Source organism: Haliotis rufescens, unplaced genomic scaffold (assembly GCF_023055435.1).
Source record: "Haliotis rufescens isolate VD_foot unplaced genomic scaffold, xgHalRufe1.0.p SCAF_15, whole genome shotgun sequence".
Taxonomy (NCBI): Eukaryota; Metazoa; Mollusca; class Gastropoda; order Lepetellida; family Haliotidae; genus Haliotis; species Haliotis rufescens.
Genome location: NW_025963835.1, coordinates 33,044,120 through 33,067,557, shown reverse-complemented (window position 1 = coordinate 33,067,557; position 23,438 = coordinate 33,044,120). Strand labels below are relative to the sequence as shown.

The 23,438-nt window shown below is 43.1% G+C and overlaps 1 protein-coding gene across 2 annotated transcripts in view; it reads left to right on the top strand.

Annotated features, from left to right (window-relative positions):
• LOC124132049 (transport and Golgi organization 2 homolog) overlaps positions 1-23,438 on the top strand; it is a 33,607-nt gene that overhangs the window by 8,992 nt on the left and 1,177 nt on the right. The window contains exons 4-8 of one of the 2 annotated variants that reach the window (XM_048396480.1): positions 251-371; positions 2,414-2,490; positions 5,125-5,281; positions 5,861-5,932; positions 6,010-6,054. In XM_048396480.1, the coding sequence (XP_048252437.1) occupies positions 251-371; positions 2,414-2,490; positions 5,125-5,281; positions 5,861-5,932; positions 6,010-6,054 (472 nt within the window). Of the gene's footprint in view, positions 1-250; positions 372-2,413; positions 2,491-5,124; positions 5,282-5,860; positions 5,978-6,009; positions 6,055-23,438 lie in introns of both variants that reach the window. The other variant, XM_048396479.1, reaches the window with a different exon arrangement.

The following is a 23,438-nucleotide window of genomic DNA, read 5'->3' as shown; positions in this document are numbered from 1 at the left end:
ATCAACCAAGTCTGCGAGCCTGTCCACCCGATCACGTTAGTCCCCTCTTACGACAAGCATGGGGTGCTGAAGACCTACTCTACTCCAGATCTTCATAGGGGCAGCCTCGTGGTTAAAGTGGTGGCTCACCCCTCGAAACACCCAGGTTCTATTCCCCACATGGGTATAATTTGTAAAGCCCATTCTTGATACGAAATTACTGAAAGCAACATGAAACCACTATTCTAGCTGGCAAAGAGTTTTACTTCAGGGTTCTTGGCGAGGGATTTCATAGCCTCGGACACATGTGCTGAAACGTTCCTGCAAGACCTGTCTAAAGACTTAGTCACCTCCCAGTATAACGGATTCCACCTTGTTCTCCTTGAAGCAGGGTATGTAGATTTAAGTAGATCTTCATGATGCCCAGAAAATATTAAATCTGTGGTCAATTGGTGTGCTGTATATTGTGCAATGTTGACACCCTTAGTTATGCCAGGATCTGCTGATCATGTTTCGATTCCCAGTTTCACTCAGACTTTCATCACTGGTTTGTCAGCACCATTCTCATGGCTTCCATCATAGTGCTAAACACTGTGTCCTGAGTCACGCCATCATGCAACTGAATACAATCGAGACACTCTCGCAACATTTGTATTATGGTTTTCAAAAATAATTCATGATGATATTTAGATGTCATTTACCATTTTTCAACAAATTTGGTTTTAAAATGTTTTGCAAATATTCAGGGTATTCCGAATGGACCAAAGTTGCTCATAGTTGTCATAAAAGATGCCTAAATGGGGATCAGGTGGTCAAGCCGTGGCTTTGATGATTGCCCATCACTGTATCATTGTGCCCTGATTGTGTTTCATTTTGCCCTGATTGTGTATCATTGTGCCCTGATTGTGTATCATTGTGCCCTGATTGTGTATCATTGTGCCCTGATTGTGTGTATTAGAGCTGATTGTGTTTCATTGTGCCCTGATTGTGCGCATAATTGCTGATTACATAACATTGTGCCCTGATTGTGTGGATTAGTGCTGATTGTGTGTCATTGTGCCCTGAAAGTGTGGATTAGTGCTGATTGTTTATCATTGTGCCCTGATTGTGTGGATTAGTGCTGATTGTGTGTCATTGTGCCCTGAAAGTGTGGATTAGTGCTGATTGTTTATCATTGTGCCCTGATTGTGTGGATTAGTGCTGATTGTGTATCATTGTGCCCTGATTGTGCGTACCATGGCTGATTGCATATCACTGTGCCCTGATTGTGTGGATTAGTGCTGATTGTGTATCACTGTGCCCTGATTGTGTGGATTAGTGCTGATTGTGTATCACTGTGCCCTGATTGTGTGGATTAGTGCTGATTGTGTATCATTGTGCCCTGATTGTGTGGATTAGTGCTGATTGTGTATCACTGTGCCCTGATTGTGTGGATTAGTGCTGATTGTGTATCACTGTGCCCTGATTGTGTGGATTAGTGCTGATTGTGTATCACTGTGCCCTGATAGTGTGTATTAGTGCTGATTGTGTATCACTGTGCCCTGATAGTGTGTATTAGTGCTGATTGTGTATCACTGTGCCCTGATTGTGTGTATTAGAGATGATTGTGTATCATTGTGCCTTGATTGTGTGGATTAGTGCTGTTTGTGTTTCATTGCTGATTGTGTGTATTAGTGCTGATTGTGTATTAGTGCTGATTGTGTGTATTAGTGCTGATTGTGTATTAGCCCTGATTGTGTGTATTAGTGCTGATTGTGTATTAGTGCTGATTGTGTATTAGTGCTGATTGTGTGTATAAGTGCTGATTGTGTATTAGCCCTGATTGTGTGTATTAGTGCTGATTGTGTATTAGTGCTGATTGTGTATTAGTGCTGATTGTGTGTATAAGTGCTGATTGTGTGTCATTGAGTCCAGGTCATGTGTATCATTGTTTGTTCTTTCATTCTGTCATTGATGAACAGTGACCATGTTCCACGGACACACAACATTTTCCATTATACTTGTGGTTGGTGATGTGCAAACAAATAATTCTTCTTCTGTTTATTTTTGATACAATCTCATTAAAGTCAGATCTTATACTATGATATGATACCTCTCTGCATTAAGATCTGATACCCCCCACCCCTACACACTATTTGGCTGAAATAATGCTGTGAACACACAATGCCAATGAAATAATGCTGATGCAACATTACAGTTTAAGGCACTCACTCACTCTATTAATCCCTCCAGAGAAGGTTGTCAGCTGACCTCCCAATCTAAGTAACAACAACTGTTTAAGTTCATTTTTGAAATCAGATATGCTGATCTGAATGCTTTCACCCGCTCATACAGAGATGCAATGCTGATTAGTAACTTATTTAGTTGTATGAAAGTAGTATGATTTCAATGTCTCTTAAAGCAGTTGCAGTTCTCTTTTACTCTGCTATTTCAGAGGCCCACATCCGCTGGCGATGTACCTGACAGAGAGTTCTGTAGAAGAGAGAAGAATGCAAAGGCTGCCACTCGGAGGTAACCAGGGTTGTGTTGTACATCCTCTAGTGTCAGTGGCACAGTCATCTTCGTGAGGCAATAGAGTGAACTGACTTTAAAAGTCCAGTTTCCACCCTTGTCGAACAAGGCTGGAATACCTGCGCTCGATTGTAGCGCCACCAGTGGCCATTACAAGTTATGTCCCTTCTAATCCTCTCCTATGGACCAATCAGATTCCACCTCTTGTATATTGTAAAAAAATGGCGGCGCCCAGTCAAGATGATATGATCAATAATCAAGATCTATACTGAACCGCAAAAGAAACGTCACTATAGATAGAATTAGATATATGAGAAACCTTATTTGTCCAAACACTGTAAACATACTTTGAGACATATTAAGAAGATGAAACATGGCAAAACTGATCATCAAGGTTGAAATTAAAGTGTCAAATTTTCTTAAAGTGAAACTCAAGACTAGTCTCTGAGAAAATGGCATCACAAGTCAGTATCTTGTGTGTCTGCCATGTGCATTGAAGACTGCCATGCAACATCGATACATGGAATGGATGAGGCGGTTGATGAAGGCCATAGGCACTTGAGCCCACACTCTGAGGAACGCCTGACGAAGTTCAGCTGCAGTTGTCGGCCTTGGTCGGACGTCATTCAGCCGTCTTTGAATCTCGTCCCACAGGTGCTCAGTGGGATTTAAATCGGGACAGAGGGCAGGCCACTGCATGGTTCTAATGCCATTCTGCTGGAGGAAGTCTCTTGTTGCTCTCACAGTGTGGGCATGGGCGTTGTCATGCTGAAACTCGTGTTTGCCAAATGAGGTATGGCGGTGGTCTCAAGACTTGATCAATGTACCAAGCTGCTGTGACACCATTGCCTCTCCCTGGACCAATGTTCTGGAAGACCACAGGCTGACCCTCTGTGCAAGACCAATTCCTCCCCACACCATGATGCTCGGACCATCCCATGAGTCTCTCTAAACAACACAAGCATCCGAATAACGTTCCCCACGGTGTCGCCAGGCTCTCTCTCTGCCATCTGCTGTTGAGATAAAGTAATGGCTCTCGTCTTCTCCACTGTGCTGGCGCCAATGCTGGTGCTGTGTTGCCCACTGAAGACGGTCTCGGTGATGACATGGTGTCAGAATGGGTCCTCGGTGTGGCCTGTGACAGTGGAGGTGTCTGCTCGTCAATGGTCAAACGCACGGTGTCCGCACTAATGTGTCGCTGGTGGGTCCCCATGGTCTGTCAACCAGTTTCCACAGCAGTAACAAGCAATCTTGAAGATGCTGTCGCACAATCTGACGATCCTGACATCAGGTTGTGACCCTTGGTCTTCCACTACGTGGTCTGTCATCTGAAGTGTTGGTGGTCTGGTACCTTTGCTGGAGCCTGTATATGGTCCTTACATGGACTTGAAATGCATTGGGTACTTGCCGGGCGGTTTGTCCAGCTTGTAATCGTCCAAGGGCTTGGTGTCGCTGATTTCTTGTCAATCTTGGCATGTGGTAGCAATTCAATAACGAATGAATGTTATCCTCTCTGTTGGGATTTTTTTCGGGCAAAAAATGGGGGAGCTCATGTGCATGGGGTTACCATGGCTGTTGCCGTGATGCGTTTAGGCGATTGGTTTTATTGTCATCTGCTGTGTTTATTTATCATCAAATTTCATTTTTCCGTACAAGATAATGTTAAATTTGAGAAACTTTGACAAAATATCCAGAAACTGATGTGTTCTTGACATATAACAAATGTTATATTGGGATAACACTCTCTTAGTAAAGCACAGATTCTCGTACCTTTTTGGGTTGAGACCCCTCTAAGGTTTGAACCCACACTGCCAGAGTGAGGCACCTAATCGACAGCACACAAAGTCAGTGATCCACCCACTCAGCTACCGAGGCTTCCACAAAAATGAAAGTCAGACAACTGGTAGTCTAGATCATGTACTTTGATTACCCCTCTGGCAAGTGTAAATTGACACGTTCCCATATCCATGTTACATTTGACCACTTTCTAAATGGGGTGCGGTCGGGTAGCTGACATGGGTACAATGTGTGAAGCCCATTTCTGGTGTCCCCCGCCGTGTTATTGCTGGAATATTGCTAAAAGCAGCGTAAAACCACACTCACTCACTCACTTTCTAAATGGCATTGTGTGTTCATTCTTGACACAGTTGCATGGGAAACAACAAGTAGGGTATAGGTGTATCATTCACTTGCTGGAGAAAGGAGAGGTTAAGACAAGGTAAGCCATGACAATGAGACCAGAAGTTTTTGCTGCACAAATGTTTTAAAAAAAATAATGACTCTCCCCCAATGCTTGTCTTAATTAGCTGACCCTCCCGATGTCCTTTTTTCAAGACCCTCCCTGAAAAGACAAATGCAATAGCACTGTTTGTTTTATTATAAAATCTCCATTTTCACATGACCATCCCCAAGTATGTGTATCGTGGTTCATGACCCTCCCCTAGAGATATTCATATTTAGTGGTGACCCTCCCCTGAGTCCCTTTGATCTACCACTCCCCATAATAAATGACCACTCCCCATGTACAGCCGGATATCACAATATTACCAACACATCAAATACAAGGATGGGGACATTGTGATTGGTTTTGTGTTAAAGTTTGGTTTGAGGGATTTTTTTATTTGCCCTTTTTAGATCCCCATGCCTTTGGAAACTCAGCTGTTGATAGGCCTTGGCAAAAGATTGAACAAGGGCGCCCTCGGTTTCAGAAGATCATTGAAGAAAACCGAAGTCCTGAAGCCAAGAACAAGCTGGTAGATTCCTTGATGGATTTCCTCAACGACAAAGGACAGTAAGTGTTGGTGAGGTGACTGTGGGGTAGACATTCATGCATTTGCACTTTAATACGGACCCAAAGTTTAGATAAATTTCAAGTTGGTCTGTTATTTAGTTTAGAAATTGTGCATGCGTCATGTGATAACAAAACATACAACTTTATGGATAACAGCCTCTGGAGTGTCGCAAACAGCGACATTTTGATGTAGATTCTTACACCGTTATCAAACTGGAGTGATGTGATGAGTAATAATATGCTATTATTGGGAATTACAAGATTTACCCTGTTCAAATAAGCGCTCCATGTCCGACTTCTCGACCGATCTGTGAGTAATTGATATGAGTGCCACTACTAAGACAGAAGACAGCAGCCAAGAGGATCAGTTGGTAACTGTTATTGTAGAAGTTTTAGTTTCATCAATGTTTGAACTATGTTTGTTCACAACTGCTTTAACTTGTGTTTAATAAGTACTAATAACACTCATGGTCGGACAAGTCCATTTGATGCACAGGTGGGTATTTCCCACACATTCTCCCAATCCTCACTTTGTTCTTAGCGCTTTATAGCATAACTATCTTACATTAAATGTTACAGATATACAGCAGACAGTGTTCTTGGAGCGAAATGTCAAGACCTGGGCATTCCCACCCACATAAGAGACGAGAGGTCAGCTAACGGTGTGTGGTCGCCATCTATCGTGTGTGGGACAAGTTTAGCAAACTAGGGGTTTGTCATGACGAGAGGTCAGCTAACGGTGTGTGGTCGCCATCTATCATGTATGGGACAAGGTAAGCAAACTTGATGTATGAATTCACGGGTGATGAAGGAACGTAGTGTGTAGAGACCAGAGTTGATGTATGTATTCGCGGGTGATGAAGGAACATAGTGTGTAGAGACCAGAGTTGATGTATGTATTCACGGGTGATGAAGGAACATAGTGTGTAGAGACAGAAGTTGATGTATGTATTCACGGGTGATGAAGGAACGTAGTGTGTAGAGACCAGAGTTGATGTATGTATTCACGGGTGATGAAGGAGCGTAGTGTGTAGAGACCAGAGTTGATGTATGTATTCACGGGTGATGAAGGAACGTAGTGTGTAGAGACCAGAGTTGATGTATGTATTCACGGGTCATGAAGGAACGTAGTGTGTAGAGACCAGAGTTGATGTATTTATTCACGGGTGATGAAGGAATGTAGTGTGTAGAGACCAGAGTTGATGTATGTATTCACGGGTGATGAAGGAACGTAGTGTGTAGAGACCAGAGTTGATGTATTTATTCACGGGTGATGAAGGAATGTAGTGTGTAGAGACCAGAGTTGATGTATGTATTCACGGGTGATGAAGGAACGTAGTGTGTAGGGACCAGAGTTGATGTATGTATTCACGGGTGATGAAGGAATGTAGTGTGTAGAGACCAGAGTTGATGTATGTATTCACGGGTGATGAAGGAACGTAGTGTGTAGAGACCAGAGTTGATGTATTTATTCACGGGTGATGAAGGAATGTAGTGTGTAGAGACCAGAGTTGATGTATGTATTCACGGGTGATGAAGGAACGTAGTGTGTAGGGACCAGAGTTGATGTATGTATTCACGGGTGATGAAGGAACGTAGTGTGTAGAGACCAGAGTTGATGTATGTATTCACGGGTGATGAAGGAGCGTAGTGTGTAGAGACCAGAGTTGATGTATGTATTCACGGGTGATGAAGTAACGTAGTGTGTAGAGACCAGAGTTGATGTATGTATTCACGGGTGATGAAGGAACGTAGTGTGTAGAGGCCAGAGTTGATGTATGTATTCACGGGTGATGAAGGAACGTAGTGTGTAGAGGCCAGAGTTGATGTATGTATTCACGGGTGATGAAGGAATGTAGTGTGTAGAGACAGAAGTTGATTTATGTATTCACGGGTGATGAAGGATTGTAGTGTGCAGAGACCAGAGTTGATGTATGTATTCACGGGTGATGAAGGAACGTAGTGTGTAGAGACCAGAGTTGATGTATGTATTCACGGGTGATGAAGGAATGTAGTGTGTAAAGACAAGGGTTGATGTATGTATTCACGGGTGATGAAGGAACGTAGTGTGTAGAGACCAGAGTTGATGTATGTATTCGTGGGTGATGAAGGAACGTAGTGTGTAGAGACCAGAGTTGATGTATGTATTCAGGGTGATGAAGGAACGTAGTGTGTAGAGACCAGAGTTGATGTATGTATTCACGGGTGATGTAGGAACGTAGTGTGTAGAGACCAGAGTTGATGTATGTATTCACGGGTGATGAAGGAACCTAGTGTGTAGGGACCAGAGTTGATGTATGTATTCACGGGTGATGAAGGAACGTAGTGTGTAGAGACCAGAGTTGATGTATGTATTCGTGGGTGATGAAGGAATGTAGTGTGTAGAGACCAGAGTTGATGTATGTATTCACATGTGATGAAGGAATGTAGTGTGTAGAGACCAGAGTTGATGTATGTATTCACGGGTGATGAAGGAACGTAGTGTGTAGAGACCAGAGTTGATGTATGTATTCACGGGTGATGAAGGAATGTAGTGTGTAGAGACCAGAGTTGATGTATGTATTCACGGGTGATGAAGGAACGTAGTGTGTAGAGACCAGAGTTGATGTATTTATTCACGGGTGATGAAGGAATGTAGTGTGTAGAGACCAGAGTTGATGTATGTATTCACGGGTGATGAAGGAACGTAGTGTGCAGGGACCAGAGTTGATGTATGTATTCACGGGTGATGAAGGAACGTAGTGTGTAGGGACCAGAGTTGATGTATGTATTCACGGGTGATGAAGGAGCGTAGTGTGTAGAGACCAGAGTTGATGTATGTATTCACGGGTGATGAAGTAACGTAGTGTGTAGAGACCAGAGTTGATGTATGTGTTCACGGGTGATGAAGGAACGTAGTGTGTAGAGGCCAGAGTTGATGTATGTATTTACGGGTGATGAAGGAACGTAGTGTGTAGAGACCAGAGTTGATGTATGTATTCACGGGTGATGAAGGAACGTAGTGTGTAGAGGCCAGAGTTGATGTATGTATTCACGGGTGATGAAGGAATGTAGTGTGTAGAGACAGAAGTTGATTTATGTATTCACGGGTGATGAAGGATTGTAGTGTGCAGAGACCAGAGTTGATGTATGTATTCACGGGTGATGAAGGAACGTAGTGTGTAGAGACCAGAGTTGATGTATGTATTCACGGGTGATGAAGGAATGTAGTGTGTAAAGACAAGGGTTGATGTATGTATTCACGGGTGATGAAGGAACGTAGTGTGTAGAGACCAGAGTTGATGTATGTATTCGTGGGTGATGAAGGAACGTAGTGTGTAGAGACCAGAGTTGATGTATGTATTCACGGGTGATGAAGGAACGTAGTGTGTAGAGACCAGAGTTGATGTATGTATTCACGGGTGATGTAGGAACGTAGTGTGTAGAGACCAGAGTTGATGTATGTATTCACGGGTGATGAAGGAACCTAGTGTGTAGGGACCAGAGTTGATGTATGTATTCACGGGTGATGAAGGAACGTAGTGTGTAGAGACCAGAGTTGATGTATGTATTCGTGGGTGATGAAGGAATGTAGTGTGTAGAGACCAGAGTTGATGTATGTATTCACATGTGATGAAGGAATGTAGTGTGTAGAGACCAGAGTTGATGTATGTATTCACGGGTGATGAAGGAACGTAGTGTGTAGAGACCAGAGTTGATGTATGTATTTACGGGTGATGAAGGAACGTAGTGTGTAGAGAGCAGAGTTGATGTATGTATTCACGGGTGATGAAGGAACGTAGTGTGTAGAGACCAGAGTTGATGTATGTATTTACGGGTGATGAAGGAACGTAGTGTGTAGAGACCAGAGTTGATGTATGTATTCACGGGTGATGAAGGAATGTAGTGTGTAGAGACCAGAGTTGATGTATGTATTCGTGGGTGATGAAGGAACGTAGTGTGTAGAGACCAGAGTTGATGTATGTATTCACGGGTGATGAAGGAACGTAGTGTGTAGAGGCCAGAGTTGATGTATGTATTCACGGGTGATGAAGGAACGTAGTGTGTAGAGACCAGAGTTGATGTATGTATTCACATGTGATGAAGGAACGTAGTGTGTAGAGACCAGAGTTGATGTATGTATTCACGGGTGATGAAGGAACGTAGTGTGTAGAGGCCAGAGTTCATTTATGTATTCAGGGTGATGAAGGAACGTAGTGTGTAGAGACCAGAGTTGATGTATGTATTCACATGTGATGAAGGAGCATAGTGTGTAGAGACAGAAGTTGATGTATGTATTCACGGGTGATGAAGGAACGTAGTGTGTAGAGACCAGAGTTGATGTATGTATTCACGGGTGATGAAGGAACGTAGTGTGTAGAGACAGAAGTTGATGTATGTATTCACGGGTGATGAAGGAGCGTAGTGTGTAGAGACCAGAGTTGATGTATGTATTCACGGGTGATGAAGGAACGTAGTATGTAGAGACCAGAGTTGATGTATGTATTCACGGGTGATGAAGGAATGTAGTGTGTAGAGACCAGAGTTGATGTATGTATTCACGGGTGATGAAGGAACGTAGTGTGTAGAGGCCAGAGTTGATGTATGTATTCACGGGTGATGAAGGAGCGTAGTGTGTAGAGACCAGAGTTGATGTATGTATTCACGGGTGATGTAGGATTGTAGTGTGCAGAGACCAAAGTTCATGTATGTATTCACGGGTGATGAAGGAATGTAGTGTGTAGAGACCAGAGTTGATGTATGTATTCACGGGTGATGAAGGAACGTAGTGTGTAGAGACCAGAGTTGATGTATGTATTCGCGGGTTATGAAGGAACGTAGTGTGTAGAGACCAGAGTTGATGTATGTATTCACGGGTGATGAAGGAATGTAGTGTGTAGAGACCAGAGTTGATGTATGTATTCACGGTTGATGAAGGAATGTAGTGTGTAGAGGCCAGAGTTGATGTATGTATTCACGGGTGATGACGGAACGTAGTGTGTAAAGACCAGAGTTGATGTAAGTATTCACGGGTGATGTAGGAATGTAGTGTGTAGAGACAGAAGTTGATGTATGTATTCACGGGTGATGAAGGAACGTAGTGTGTAGAGACCAGAGTTGATGTATGTATTCACGGGTGATGAAGGAACGTAGTGTGTAGAGACCAGAGTTGATGTATGTATTTACGGGTCATGAAGGAATGTAGTGTGTAGAGACCAGAGTTGATGTATGTATTCACGGGTGATGAAGGAACGTAGTGTGTAGAGACCAGAGTTGATGTATGTATTCGCGGGTGATGAAGGAACGTAGTGTGTTGAGACCAGAGTTCATGTATGTATTCACGGGTGATGAAGGAACGTAGTGTGTAGAGACCAGAGTTGATGTATGTATTCACGGGTGATGAAGGAATGTAGTGTGTAGAGACAGAAGTTGATGTATGTATTCACGGGTGATGAAGGAGCGTAGTGTGTAGAGACCAGAGTTGATGTATGTATTCACGGGTGATGAAGGAACGTAGTGTGTAGAGACCAGAGTTGATGTATGTATTCACGGGTGATGAAGGAACGTAGTGTGTAGAGACCATAGTTGATGTATGTATTCACGGGTGATGAAGGAACGTAGTTTGTAGAGACCAGAGTTGATGTATGTATTCACGGGTGATGAAGGAACGTAGTGTGTAGAGACCAGAGTTGATGTATGTATTCACGGGTGATGAAGGAACGTAGTGTGTAGAGGCCAGAGTTGATGTATGTATTCACGGGTGATGAAGGAACGTAGTGTGTAGAGACAGAAGTTGATGTATGTATTCACGGGTGATGAAGGAACGTAGTGTGTAGAGGCCAGAGTTGATGTATGTATTCACGGGTGATGAATGAAGTAGTGTGTAGAGGCCAGAGTTGATGTATGTATTCACGGGTGATAAGGGAATGTAGTCTGTAGAGACCAGAGTTGATGTATGTATTCACGGGTGATGAATGAACGTAGTGTGTAGAGGCCAGAGTTGATGTATGTATTCACGGGTGATGAAGGAATGTTGTGTGTAGAGACCAGAGTTGATGTATGTATTCACGGGTGATGAAGGAATGTAGTGTATAGAGACCAGAGTTGATGTATGTATTCACGGGTGATGAAGGAATGTAGTCTGTAGAGACCAGAGTTGATGTATGTATTCACGGGTGATGAAGTAACGTAGTGTGTAGAGGCCAGAGTTGATTTATGTATTCACGGGTGATGAAGGAGCGTAGTGTGTAGAGACCAGAGTTGATGTATGTATTCACGGGTGATGTAGGATTGTAGTGTGCAGAGACCAGAGTTCATGTATGTATTCACGGGTGATGAAGGAATGTAGTGTGTAGAGACCAGAGTTGATGTATGTATTCACGGGTGATGAAGGAACGTAGTGTGTAGAGACCAGAGTTGATGTATGTATTCGCGGGTTATGAAGGAACGTAGTGTGTAGAGACCAGAGTTGATGTATGTATTCACAGGTGATGAAGGAACGTAGTGTGTAGAGACCAGAGTTGATGTATGTATTCACGGTTGATGAAGGAATGTAGTGTGTAGAGGCCAGAGTTGATGTATGTATTCACGGGTGATGAAGGAACGTAGTGTGTAAAGACCACAGTTGATGTAAGTATTCACGGGTGATGTAGGAATGTAGTGTGTAGAGACAGAAGTTGATGTATGTATTCACGGGTGATGAAGGAACGTAGTGTGTAGAGACCAGAGTTGATGTATGTATTGACGGGTGATGAAGGAACGTAGTGTGTAGAGACCAGAGTTGATGTATGTATTCACGGGTGATGAAGGAATGTTGTGTGTAGAGACCAGAGTTGATGTATGTATTCACGGGTGATGAAGGAATGTAGTGTATAGAGACCAGAGTTGATGTATGTATTCACGGGTGATGAAGGAATGTAGTCTGTAGAGACCAGAGTTGATGTATGTATTCACGGGTGATGAAGTAACGTAGTGTGTAGAGGCCAGAGTTGATTTATGTATTCACGGGTGATGAAGGAGCGTAGTGTGTAGAGACCAGAGTTGATGTATGTATTCACGGGTGATGTAGGATTGTAGTGTGCAGAGACCAGAGTTCATGTATGTATTCACGGGTGATGAAGGAATGTAGTGTGTAGAGACCAGAGTTGATGTATGTATTCACGGGTGATGAAGGAACGTAGTGTGTAGAGACCAGAGTTGATGTATGTATTCGCGGGTTATGAAGGAACGTAGTGTGTAGAGACCAGAGTTGATGTATGTATTCACAGGTGATGAAGGAACGTAGTGTGTAGAGACCAGAGTTGATGTATGTATTCACGGTTGATGAAGGAATGTAGTGTGTAGAGGCCAGAGTTGATGTATGTATTCACGGGTGATGAAGGAACGTAGTGTGTAAAGACCACAGTTGATGTAAGTATTCACGGGTGATGTAGGAATGTAGTGTGTAGAGACAGAAGTTGATGTATGTATTCACGGGTGATGAAGGAACGTAGTGTGTAGAGACCAGAGTTGATGTATGTATTGACGGGTGATGAAGGAACGTAGTGTGTAGAGACCAGAGTTGATGTATGTATTGACGGGTGATGAAGTAACGTAGTGTGTAGAGACCAGAGTTGATGTATGTATTCACGGGTGATGAAGGAATGTAGTGTGTAGAGACCAGAGTTGATGTATGTATTCACGGGTGATGAAGGAACGTAGTGTGTAGAGACCAGAGTTGATGTATGTATTCACGGGTGATGAAGGAACGTAGTGTGTAGAGACCAGAGTTGATGTATGTATTCACGGGTGATGAAGGAACGTAGTGTGTAGAGACCAGAGTTGATGTATGTATTTACGGGTGATGAAGTAACGTAGTGTGTAGAGACCAGAGTTGATGTATGTATTTACGGGTGATGAAGTAACGTAGTGTGTAGAGACCAGAGTTGATGTATGTATTCGCGGGTGATGAAGGTGCGTAGTGTGTAGAGACCAGAGTTGATGTATGTATTTACGGGTGATGAAGGAACGTAGTGTGTAGAGACCAGAGTTGATGTATGTATTCACGGGTGATGAAGAAATGTAGTGTGTAGAGGCCAGAGTTGATGTATGTATTCACGGGTTATGAAGGAATGTAGTGTATAGAGACCAGAGTTGATGTATGTATTCACGGGTGATGAAGGAGCGTAGTGTGTAGAGACCAGAGTTGATGTATGTATTCACGGTTGATGAAGGAATGTAGTGTGTAGAGACCAGAGTTGATGTATGTATTCACGGGTGATGAAGGAATGTAGTGTGTAGAGACCAGAGTTGATGTATGTATTCACGGGTCATGAAGGAATGTAGTGTATAGAGACCAGAGTTGATGTATGTATTCACGGGTGATGAAGGAGCGTAGTGTGTAGAGACCAGAGTTGATGTATGTATTCACGGTTGATGAAGGAATGTAGTGTGTAGAGGCCAGAGTTGATGTATGTATTTACGGGTGATGAAGTAACGTAGTGTGTAGAGACCAGAGTTGATGTATGTATTCACGGGTGATGAAGGAACGTAGTGTGTAGAGACCAGAGTTGATGTATGTATTCACGGGTGATGAAGGAGCGTAGTGTGTAGAGACAGAAGTTGATGTATGTATTCACGGGTGATGAAGGAACGTAGTGTGCAGAGACAGAAGTTGATGTATGTATTCACGGGTGATGAAGGAACGTAGTGTGTAGAGACAGAAGTTGATTTATGTATTTACGGGTGATGAAGGAACGTAGTGTGTAGAGACAGAAGTTGATGTATGTATTCACGGGTGATGAAGGAGCATAGTGTGTAGAGACCAGAGTTGATGTATGTATTCACGGGTGATGAAGGAACGTAGTGTGTAGAGACCAGAGTTGATGTATGTATTCACGGGTGATGAAGGAACGTAGTGTGTAGAGACCAGAGTTGATGTATGTATTCACGGGTGATGTAGGAACGTAGTGTGTAGAGACCAGAGTTGATGTATGTATTCACGGGTGATGAAGGAATGTAGTGTGTAGAGACAGAAGTTGATGTATGTATTCACGGGTGATGAAGTAACGTAGTGTGTAGAGACCAGAGTTGATGTATGTATTCACGGGTGATGAAGGAATGTAGTGTGTAGAGACAGAAGTTGATGTATGTATTCGTGGGTGATGAAGGAGCGTAGTGTGTAGAGACAGAAGTTGATGTATGTATTCGCTGGTGATGAAGGAGCGTAGTGTGTAGAGACAGAAGTTGATGTATGTATTCACGGGTGATGAAGGAGCGTAGTGTGTAGAGACAGAAGTTGATGTATGTATTCACGGGTGATGAAGGAACGTAGTGTGTAGAGACAGAAGTTGATGTATGTATTCACGGGTGATGAAGGAGCGTAGTGTGTAGAGACAGAAGTTGATGTATGTATTCACGGGTGATGAAGGAACGTAGTGTATAGAGACCAGAGTTGATGTATGTATTCACGGGTGATGAAGGAGCGTAGTGTGTAGAGACCAGAGTTGATGTATGTATTCACGGTTGATGAAGGAATGTAGTGTGTAGAGGCCAGAGTTGATGTATGTATTCACGGGTGATGAAGGAATGTAGTGTGTAGAGACCAGAGTTCATGTATGTATTCACGGGTCATGAAGGAATGTAGTGTATAGAGACCAGAGTTGATGTATGTATTCACGGGTGATGAAGGAACGTAGTGTGTAGAGACCAGAGTTGATGTATGTATTCACGGTTGATGAAGGAATGTAGTGTGTAGAGGCCAGAGTTGATGTATGTATTTACGGGTGATGAAGTAACGTAGTGTGTAGAGACCAGAGTTGATGTATGTATTCACGGGTGATGAAGGAATGTAGTGTGTAGAGACCAGAGTTGATGTATGTATTCACGGGTGATGAAGGAGCGTAGTGTGTAGAGACAGAAGTTGATGTATGTATTCACGGGTGATGAAGGAACGTAGTGTGTAGAGACAGAAGTTGATGTATGTATTCACGGGTGATGAAGGAACGTAGTGTGTAGAGACAGAAGTTGATGTATGTATTTACGGGTGATGAAGGAACGTAGTGTGTAGAGACCAGAGTTGATGTATGTATTCACGGGTGATGAAGGAGCATAGTGTGTAGAGACCAGAGTTGATGTATGTATTCACGGGTGATGAAGGAACGTAGTGTGTAGAGACCAGAGTTGATGTATGTATTATCGGGTGATGAAGGAACGTAGTGTGTAGAGACCAGAGTTGATGTATGTATTCACGGGTGATGTAGGAACGTAGTGTGTAGAGACCAGAGTTGATGTATGTATTCACGGGTGATGAAGGAATGTAGTGTGTAGAGACAGAAGTTGATGTATGTATTCACGGGTGATGAAGTAACGTAGTGTGTAGAGACCAGAGTTGATGTATGTATTCACGGGTGATGAAGGAATGTAGTGTGTAGAGACAGAAGTTGATGTATGTATTCGTGGGTGATGAAGGAGCGTAGTGTGTAGAGACAGAAGTTGATGTATGTATTTACGGGTGATGAAGGAGCGTAGTGTGTAGAGACAGAAGTTGATGTATGTATTCACGGGTGATGAAGGAGCGTAGTGTGTAGAGACAGAAGTTGATGTATGTATTCACGGGTGATGAAGTAACGTAGTGTGTAGAGACCAGAGTTGATGTATGTATTCACGGGTGATGAAGGAATGTAGTGTGTAGAGACAGAAGTTGATGTATGTATTCGTGGGTGATGAAGGAGCGTAGTGTGTAGAGACAGAAGTTGATGTATGTATTCGCTGGTGATGAAGGAGCGTAGTGTGTAGAGACAGAAGTTGATGTATGTATTCACGGGTGATGAAGGAGCGTAGTGTGTAGAGACAGAAGTTGATGTATGTATTCACGGGTGATGAAGGAACGTAGTGTGTAGAGACAGAAGTTGATGTATGTATTCACGGGTGATGAAGGAGCGTAGTGTGTAGAGACAGAAGTTGATGTATGTATTCACGGGTGATGAAGGAACGTAGTGTGTAGAGACAGAAGTTGATGTATGTATTCACGGGTGATGAAGGAGCGTAGTGTGTAGAGACAGAAGTTGATGTATGTATTCACGGGTGATGAAGGAACGTAGTGTGTAGAGACAGAAGTTGATGTATGTATTTACGGGTGATGAAGGAACATAGTGTGTAGAGACAGAAGTTGATGTATGTATTCGTGGGTGATGAAGGAACGTAGTGTGTAGAGACCAGAGTTGATGTATGTATTCACGGGTGATGAAGTAACGTAGTGTGTAGAGACCAGAGTTGATGTATGTATTTACGGGTGATGAAGGAATGTAGTGTGTAGAGACCAGAGTTGATGTATGTATTTACGGGTGATTAAGGAACGTAGTGTGTAGAGACCAGAGTTGATGTATGTATTCACGGGTGATGAAGGAGCGTAGTGTGTAGAGACCAGAGTTGATGTATGTATTCGCGGGTGATGAAGGAGCGTAGTGTGTAGAGACAGAAGTTGATGTTTGTATTCATGGGTGATGAAGGAATGTAGTGTGTAGAGACCAGAGTTGATGTATGTATTTACGGGTGATTAAGGAACGTAGTGTGTAGAGACCAGAGTTGATGTATGTATTCACGGGTGATGAAGGAGCGTAGTGTGTAGAGACCAGAGTTGATGTATGTATTCGCGGGTGATGAAGGAGCGTAGTGTGTAGAGACAGAAGTTGATGTTTGTATTCATGGGTGATGAAGGAACGTAGTGTGTAGAGACAGAAGTTGATGTATGTATTTACGGGTGATGAAGTAACGTAGTGTGTAGAGACCAGAGTTGATGTATGTATTCACGGGTGATGAAGGAGCGTAGTGTGTAGAGACAGAAGTTGATGTATCTATTCACGGGTGATGAAGGAGCGTAGTGTGTAGAGACCAGAGTTGATGTATGTATTCACGGTTGATGAAGGAATGTAGTGTGTAGAGGCCAGAGTTGATGTATGTATTCACGGGTGATCAAGGAATGTAGTGTGTAGAGACCAGAGTTGATGTATGTATTCACGGGTCATGAAGGAATGTAGTGTATAGAGACCAGAGTTGATGTATGTATTCAGGGTGATGAAGGAGCATAGTGTGTAGAGACCAGAGTTGATGTATGTATTCACGGGTGATGAAGGAACGTAGTGTGTAGAGACAGAAGTTGATGTATGTATTCACGGGTGATGAAGGAGCGTAGTGTGTAGAGACAGAAGTTGATGTATGTATTCACGGGTGATGAAGGAACGTAGTGTGTAGAGACAGAAGTTGATGTATGTATTCACGGGTGATGAAGGAGCGTAGTGTGTAGAGACAGAAGTTGATGTATGTATTCACGGGTGATGAAGGAACGTAGTGTGTAGAGACAGAAGTTGATGTATGTATTTACGGGTGATGAAGGAACATAGTGTGTAGAGACAGAAGTTGATGTATGTATTCGTGGGTGATGAAGGAACGTAGTGTGTAGAGACCAGAGTTGATGTATGTATTCACGGGTGATGAAGTAACGTAGTGTGTAGAGACCAGAGTTGATGTATGTATTTACGGGTGATGAAGGAATGTAGTGTGTAGAGACCAGAGTTGATGTATGTATTTACGGGTGATTAAGGAACGTAGTGTGTAGAGACCAGAGTTGATGTATGTATTCACGGGTGATGAAGGAGCGTAGTGTGTAGAGACCAGAGTTGATGTATGTATTCGCGGGTGATGAAGGAGCGTAGTGTGTAGAGACAGAAGTTGATGTTTGTATTCATGGGTGATGAAGGAATGTAGTGTGTAGAGACCAGAGTTGATGTATGTATTTACGGGTGATTAAGGAACGTAGTGTGTAGAGACCAGAGTTGATGTATGTATTCACGGGTGATGAAGGAACGTAGTGTGTAGAGACAGAAGTTGATGTATGTATTTACGGGTGATGAAGTAACGTAGTGTGTAGAGACCAGAGTTGATGTATGTATTCACGGGTGATGAAGGAGCCTAGTGTGTAGAGACAGAAGTTGATGTATGTATTCGCTGGTGATGAAGGAGCGTAGTGTGTAGAGACAGAAGTTGATGTATGTATTCACGGGTGATGAAGGAACGTAGTGTGTAGAGACAGAAGTTGATGTATGTATTCGCGGGTGATGAAGGAACGTAGTGTGTAGAGACAGAAGTTGATGTATGTATTCGTGGGTGATGAAGGAACGTAGTGTGTAGAGACCAGAGTTGATGTATGTATTCACGGGTGATGAAGGAACGTAGTGTGTAGAGACCAGAGTTGATGTATGTATTTACGGGTGATGAAGGAATGTAGTGTGTAGAGACCAGAGTTGATGTATGTATTCACGGGTGATGAAGGAGCGTAGTGTGTAGAGACCAGAGTTGATGTATGTATTCACGGGTGATGAAGGAGCGTAGTGTGTAGAGACAGAAGTTGATGTATGTATTCATGGGTGATGAAGGTACATAGTGTGTAGAGACAGAAGTTGATGTATGTATTTACGGGTGATGAAGTAACGTAGTGTGTAGAGACCAGAGTTGATGTATGTATTCGCGGGTGATGAAGGAGCGTAGTGTGTAGAGACAGAAGTTGATGTATGTATTCACGGGTGATGAAGGAACGTAGTGTGTAGAGACAAGGGTTGATGTATGTATTCACGGGTGATGAAGTAACGTAGTGTGTAGAGACCAGAGTTGATGTATGTATTCGCGGGTGATGAAGGAGCGTAGTGTGTAGAGACAGAAGTTGATGTATGTATTCGTGGGTGATGAAGGAACGTAGTGTGTAGAGACCAGAGTTGATGTATGTATTCACGGGTGATGAAGGAATGTAGTGTGTAGAGACCAGAGTTGATGTATGTATTCACGGGTGATGAAGGAGCGTAGTGTGTAGAGACCAGAGTTGATGTATGTATTCGCGGGTGATGAAGGAGCGTAGTGTGTAGAGACAGAAGTTGATGTATGTATTCATGGGTGATGAAGGAACATAGTGTGTAGAGACAGAAGTTGATGTATGTATTTACGGGTGATGAAGTAACGTAGTGTGTAGAGACCAGAGTTGATGTATGTATTCGCGGGTGATGAAGGAGCGTAGTGTGTAGAGACAGAAGTTGATGTATGTATTCACGGGTGATGAAGGAACGTAGTGTGTAGAGACAAGGGTTGATGTATGTATTCACGGGTGATGAAGTAACGTAGTGTGTAGAGACCAGAGTTGATGTATGTATTCGCGGGTGATGAAGGAGCGTAGTGTGTAGAGACAGAAGTTGATGTATGTATTCGTGGGTGATGAAGGAACGTAGTGTGTAGAGACCAGAGTTGATGTATGTATTCACGGGTGATGAAGGAACGTAGTGTGTAGAGACCAGAGTTGATGTATGTATTCACGGGTGATGAAGGAATGTAGTGTGTAGAGACCAGAGTTGATGTATGAATTCACGGGTGATGAAGGAATGTAGTGTGTAGAGACTAGAGTTGATGTATGTATTCACGGGTGATGAAGAAATGTAGTGTGTAGAGGCCAGAGTTGATGTATGTATTCACAGGTGATGAAGGAACGTAGTGTGTAGAGACCAGAGTTGATGTATGTATTCACATGTGATGAAGGAACGTAGTGTGTAGAGACCAGAGTTGATGTATGTATTCACGGGTGATGAAGGAACGTAGTGTGTAGAGACCAGAGTTGATGTATGTATTCACATGTGATGAAGGAACGTAGTGTGTAGAGACCAGAGTTGATGTATGTATTCACGGGTGATGAAGGAATGTTGTGTGTAGAGACGAGAGTTGATGTATGTATTCACGGGTGATGAAGGATCGTAGTGTGTAGAGACCAGAGTTGATGTATGTATTCACGGGTGATGAAGGAACGTAGTGTGTAGAGACCAGAGTTGATGTATGTATTCACAGGTGATGAAGGAACGTAGTGTGTAGAGACCAGAGTTGATGTATGTATTCACGGGTGATGAAGTAACGTAGTGTGTAGAGACCAGAGTTGATTTATGTATTCAGGGTGATGAAGGAACGTAGTGTGTAGAGACCAGAGTTGATGTATGTATTCACGGGTGATGAAGGAACGTAGTGTGTAGAGACCAGAGTTGATGTATGTATTCACGGGTGATGAAGGAATGTAGTGTGTAGAGGCCAGAGTTGATGTATGTATTCACAGGTGATGAAGGAACGTAGTGTGTAGAGACCAGAGTTGATGTATGTATTCACATGTGATGAAGGAACGTAGTGTGTAGAGACCAGAGTTGATGTATGTATTCACGGGTGATGAAGGAACGTAGTGTGTAGAGACCAGAGTTGATGTATGTATTCACATGTGATGAAGGAACGTAGTGTGTAGAGACCAGAGTTGATGTATGTATTCACGGGTGATGAAGGAATGTTGTGTGTAGAGACCAGAGTTGATGTATGTATTCACGGGTGATGAAGGAACGTAGTGTGTAGAGACCAGAGTTGATGTATGTATTCACAGGTGATGAAGGAACGTAGTGTGTAGAGACCAGAGTTGATGTATGTATTCACGGGTGATGAAGTAACGTAGTGTGTAGAGACCAGAGTTGATTTATGTATTCAGGGTGATGAAGGAACGTAGTGTGTAGAGACCAGAGTTGATGTATGTATTCACGGGTGATGAAGGAGCATAGTGTGTAGAGACAGAAGTTGATGTATGTATTCACGGGTGATGAAGGAACGTAGTGTGTAGAGACCAGAGTTGATGTATGTATTCACGGGTGATGAAGGAACGTAGTGTGTAGAGACCAGAGTTGATTTATGTATTCACGGGTTATGAAGGAACGTAGTGTGTAGAGACCAGAGTTGATGTATGTATTCACATGTGATGAAGGAACGTAGTGTGTAGAGACCAGAGTTGATGTATGTATTCACGGGTGATGAAGGAACGTAGTGTGTAGAGACCAGAGTTGATGTATGTATTCACGGGTGATGAAGGAACGTAGTGTGTAGAGACCAGAGTTGATGTATGTATTCACGGGTGATGAAGGAGCGTAGTGTGTAGAGACCAGAGTTGATGTATGTATTCACGGGTGATGAAGGAACGTAGTGTGTAGAGACCAGAGTTGATGTATGTATTCACGGGTGATGAAGGAACGTAGTGTGTAGAGACCAGAGTTGATGTATGTATTCACGGGTGATGAAGGAACGTAGTGTGTAGAGGCCAGAGTTGATGTATGTATTCACGGGTGATGAAGGAGCGTAGTGTGTAGAGACCAGAGTTGATGTATGTATTCACGGGTGATGAAGGAACGTAGTGTGTAGAGGCCAGAGTTGATGTATGTATTCACGGGTGATGAAGGAACGTAGTGTGTAGAGGCCAGAGTTGATGTATGTATTCACGGGTGATGAAGGAATGTAGTCTGTAGAGACCAGAGTTGATGTATGTATTCACGGGTGATGAAGGAATGTAGTGTGTAGAGACCAGAGTTGATGTATGTATTCACGGGTGATGAAGGAACGTAGTGTGTAGAGACCAGAGTTGATGTATGTATTCACGGGTGATGAAGGAATGTAGTGTGTAGAGGCCAGAGTTGATGTATGTATTCACGGGTGATGAAGGAATGTAGTGTGTAGAGACCAGAGTTGATGTATGTATTCACGGGTGATGAAGGAACGTAGTGTGTAGAGGCCAGAGTTGATGTATGTATTCACGGGTGATGAAGGAATGTAGTCTGTAGAGACCAGAGTTGATGTATGTATTCACGGGTGATGAAGGAACGTAGTGTGTAGAGGCCAGAGTTGATGTATGTATTCACGGGTGATGAAGGAATGTTGTGTGTAGAGACCAGAGTTGATGTATGTATTCACGGGTGATGAAGGAATGTAGTGTGTAGAGACCAGAGTTGATGTATGTATTCACGGGTGATGAAGGAACGTAGTGTGTAGAGACCAGAGTTGATGTATGTATTCGCGGGTTATGAAGGAACGTAGTGTGTAGAGACGAGAGTTGATGTATGTATTCACAGGTGATGAAGGAACGTAGTGTGTAGAGACCAGAGTTGATGTATGTATTCACGGGTGATGAAGGAATGTAGTCTGTAGAGACCAGAGTTGATGTATGTATTCACGGGTGATGAAGGAACGTAGTGTGTAGAGGCCAGAGTTGATGTATGTATTCACGGGTGATGAAGGAATGTTGTGTGTAGAGACCAGAGTTGATGTATGTATTCACGGGTGATGAAGGAACGTAGTGTATAGAGACCAGAGTTGATGTATGTATTCACGGGTGATGAAGGAATGTAGTGTGTAAAGACCAGAGTTGATGTATGTATTCACGGGTGATGAAGGAACGTAGTGTGTAGAGACCAGAGTTGATGTATGTATTCGCGGGTTATGAAGGAACGTAGTGTGTAGAGACGAGAGTTGATGTATGTATTCACGGGTGATGAAGGAACGTAGTGTGTAGAGACCAGAGTTGATGTATGTATTCACGGGTGATGAAGGAATGTAGTGTGTAGAGGCCAGAGTTGATGTATGTATTCACGGGTGATGAAGGAACGTAGTGTGTAGAGACCAGAGTTGATGTATGTATTCACGGGTGATGAAGGAACGTAGTGTGTAGAGGCCAGAGTTGATGTATGTATTCACGGGTGATGAAGGAATGTAGTCTGTAGAGACCAGAGTTGATGTATGTATTCACGGGTGATGAAGGAACGTAGTGTGTAGAGGCCAGAGTTGATGTATGTATTCACGGGTGATGAAGGAATGTTGTGTGTAGAGACCAGAGTTGATGTATGTATTCACGGGTGATGAAAGAACGTAGTGTATAGAGACCAGAGTTGATGTATGTATTCACGGGTGATGAAGGAATGTAGTGTGTAGAGACCAGAGTTGATGTATGTATTCACGGGTGATGAAGGAGCGTAGTGTGTAGAGACCAGAGTTGATGTATGTATTCGCGGGTTATGAAGGAACGTAGTGTGTAGAGACCAGAGTTGATGTATGTATTCACAGGTGATGAAGGAACGTAGTGTGTAGAGACCAGAGTTGATGTATGTATTCACGGGTGATGAAGGAACGTAGTGTGTAGAGGCCAGAGTTGATGTATGTATTCACGGGTGATGAAGGAGCGTAGTGTGTAGAGACCAGAGTTGATGTATGTATTCACGGGTGATGAAGGAATGTAGTCTGTAGAGACCAGAGTTGATGTATGTATTCACGGGTGATGAAGGAACGTAGTGTGTAGAGGCCAGAGTTGATGTATGTA